This window comes from Gracilinanus agilis, chromosome 1 (assembly GCF_016433145.1).
Source record: "Gracilinanus agilis isolate LMUSP501 chromosome 1, AgileGrace, whole genome shotgun sequence".
Lineage (NCBI taxonomy): Eukaryota > Metazoa > Chordata > Mammalia > Didelphimorphia > Didelphidae > Gracilinanus > Gracilinanus agilis.
The window spans coordinates 351,936,686-351,938,093 of NC_058130.1; the positions used below are offsets into that span (position 1 = coordinate 351,936,686).

At 49.6% G+C, this 1,408-nt stretch overlaps 1 protein-coding gene across 1 annotated transcript in view; it reads right to left on the minus strand.

Annotated features, from left to right (window-relative positions):
- The window catches only part of SHISAL2B (shisa like 2B), a 40,167-nt gene extending 39,222 nt beyond the window's left edge, over positions 1 to 945 (minus strand). Inside the window, exon 1 of the mRNA XM_044657719.1 lies at positions 755 to 945. Within this exon, the coding sequence (XP_044513654.1) occupies positions 755 to 945 (191 nt within the window). The remainder of the gene's footprint in view (positions 1 to 754) is intronic.
- Positions 946 to 1,408: the final 463 nt, after the last annotated feature.

Consider the following 1,408-nt stretch of genomic DNA (forward strand, 5'->3'; position numbering starts at 1 on the left):
GAAGGAAGGAAGGAAGGAAGGAAGGAAGGAAGGAAGGAAGGAAGGAAGGAAGGAAGGAAGGAAGGAAGGAAGGAAGGAAGGAAGGAAGGAAGGAAGAGGCACAATCAGAGCAAATACTCATCCCTTTTCTTTCTCTAATAAGACATGATTCTCAAGAACTTAATTCTTCACTTTGCAGATCTCCGAGGTTCAAGAAGAAAATAGTTCTCCCCCACCTCAGTAAGGGGCATATTGAGGAGGGGCTATTCTCTAGTTCTTTCTGAGTAATGAAAGGAAGAAGATAGAGAAGATAATGAGAATGTGAGGAGCATGAGGAAGGGAAGTGGGGGGAAAGAGGAGGAGGGTGAGGATGAATATGGGAAGGGGATGGGAAGGAGATCAGTCTAGAGAAGATCAGGATATGAACCGGGAAAGGAATGAGAGTGGCAGTAGGGATGGGGGCGACAATAGAATAAGGAGGAGGCTAGGCAGTGGCTATGAAACTAGGGACAGGACCTTTCCTCTGAGGTCAAAGAATGTAATATATGCAAGGCTAGAGAACTGTCTAGGTGTGCGCAGAAATCAGCCTGCTTTTCCCCTTAGCTTCCACAGGTGGCTGTGTCTCCGGCTCTAGGGCTAAGGAAAAGAAGAGTAGAGGTGAGTGCCTGGCTCTTCAATGGAAGGCGCCGCAAATGGAGCTACAGTCTGCTGTCCCAGCCACCTCCTGCACCTCTTTCCCCTTTCTCCCCTCTCCCTCAGTTCCCAACACCCTCACCTGAGGCTCCACATGTAGCTGTACTTGTAAGGGAAGTAGCTCCCTGGCTCGCTGCAGCAGTACTTGAGGTCAGCGAAGCCGCAGCAGTACAGGAGGGTTGCTCCCTCTCCACGTCGGGGGCATTGGAAGGTCTCCACTAAGGTGTGGTTGAGGCTGTAGTAGCTCGAGCAGACCTGGCTTGCCTCGACCATCTCCTCTGCAAGCAGAGACACGGAAGAGAGGATTGCGGCTCTGAGCAGTGTACCACCAAATCCTGCGCGCAGCCCCACCTCAGCGCTTGCTCCAACTCTCGGTTCCTCCCAATCCCCGCCACCCCTACTATCCGTATTGCTTCTTTTGCTTTGGGCTTTGGCAGCCTACGCGTCTTGTCTCCTTCTACTGCTCCTTCTGTTGCCCCTCTCCACATGGAGCTTAACTGGAGCGTTGCTCTCTTGGATGGGTTTTGTTTGTTGGTTCATTTTTTAAGCTGTCTGTCTCTGTCCCTGTCCCTGTGACCCTCATCCTTGAAACTCTCTGTCTTTGTCTTTGACTCTTTCCCTCCTCCCTGCTTTCCCTCTCTTTCCCCTTTTCTCTCCTATTTTACTCTCCAAAGTCCCTTCTTAAAAATAAATAAATAAATAAATAAATAAATAAAAAAGACTCTTGATAAAGGAA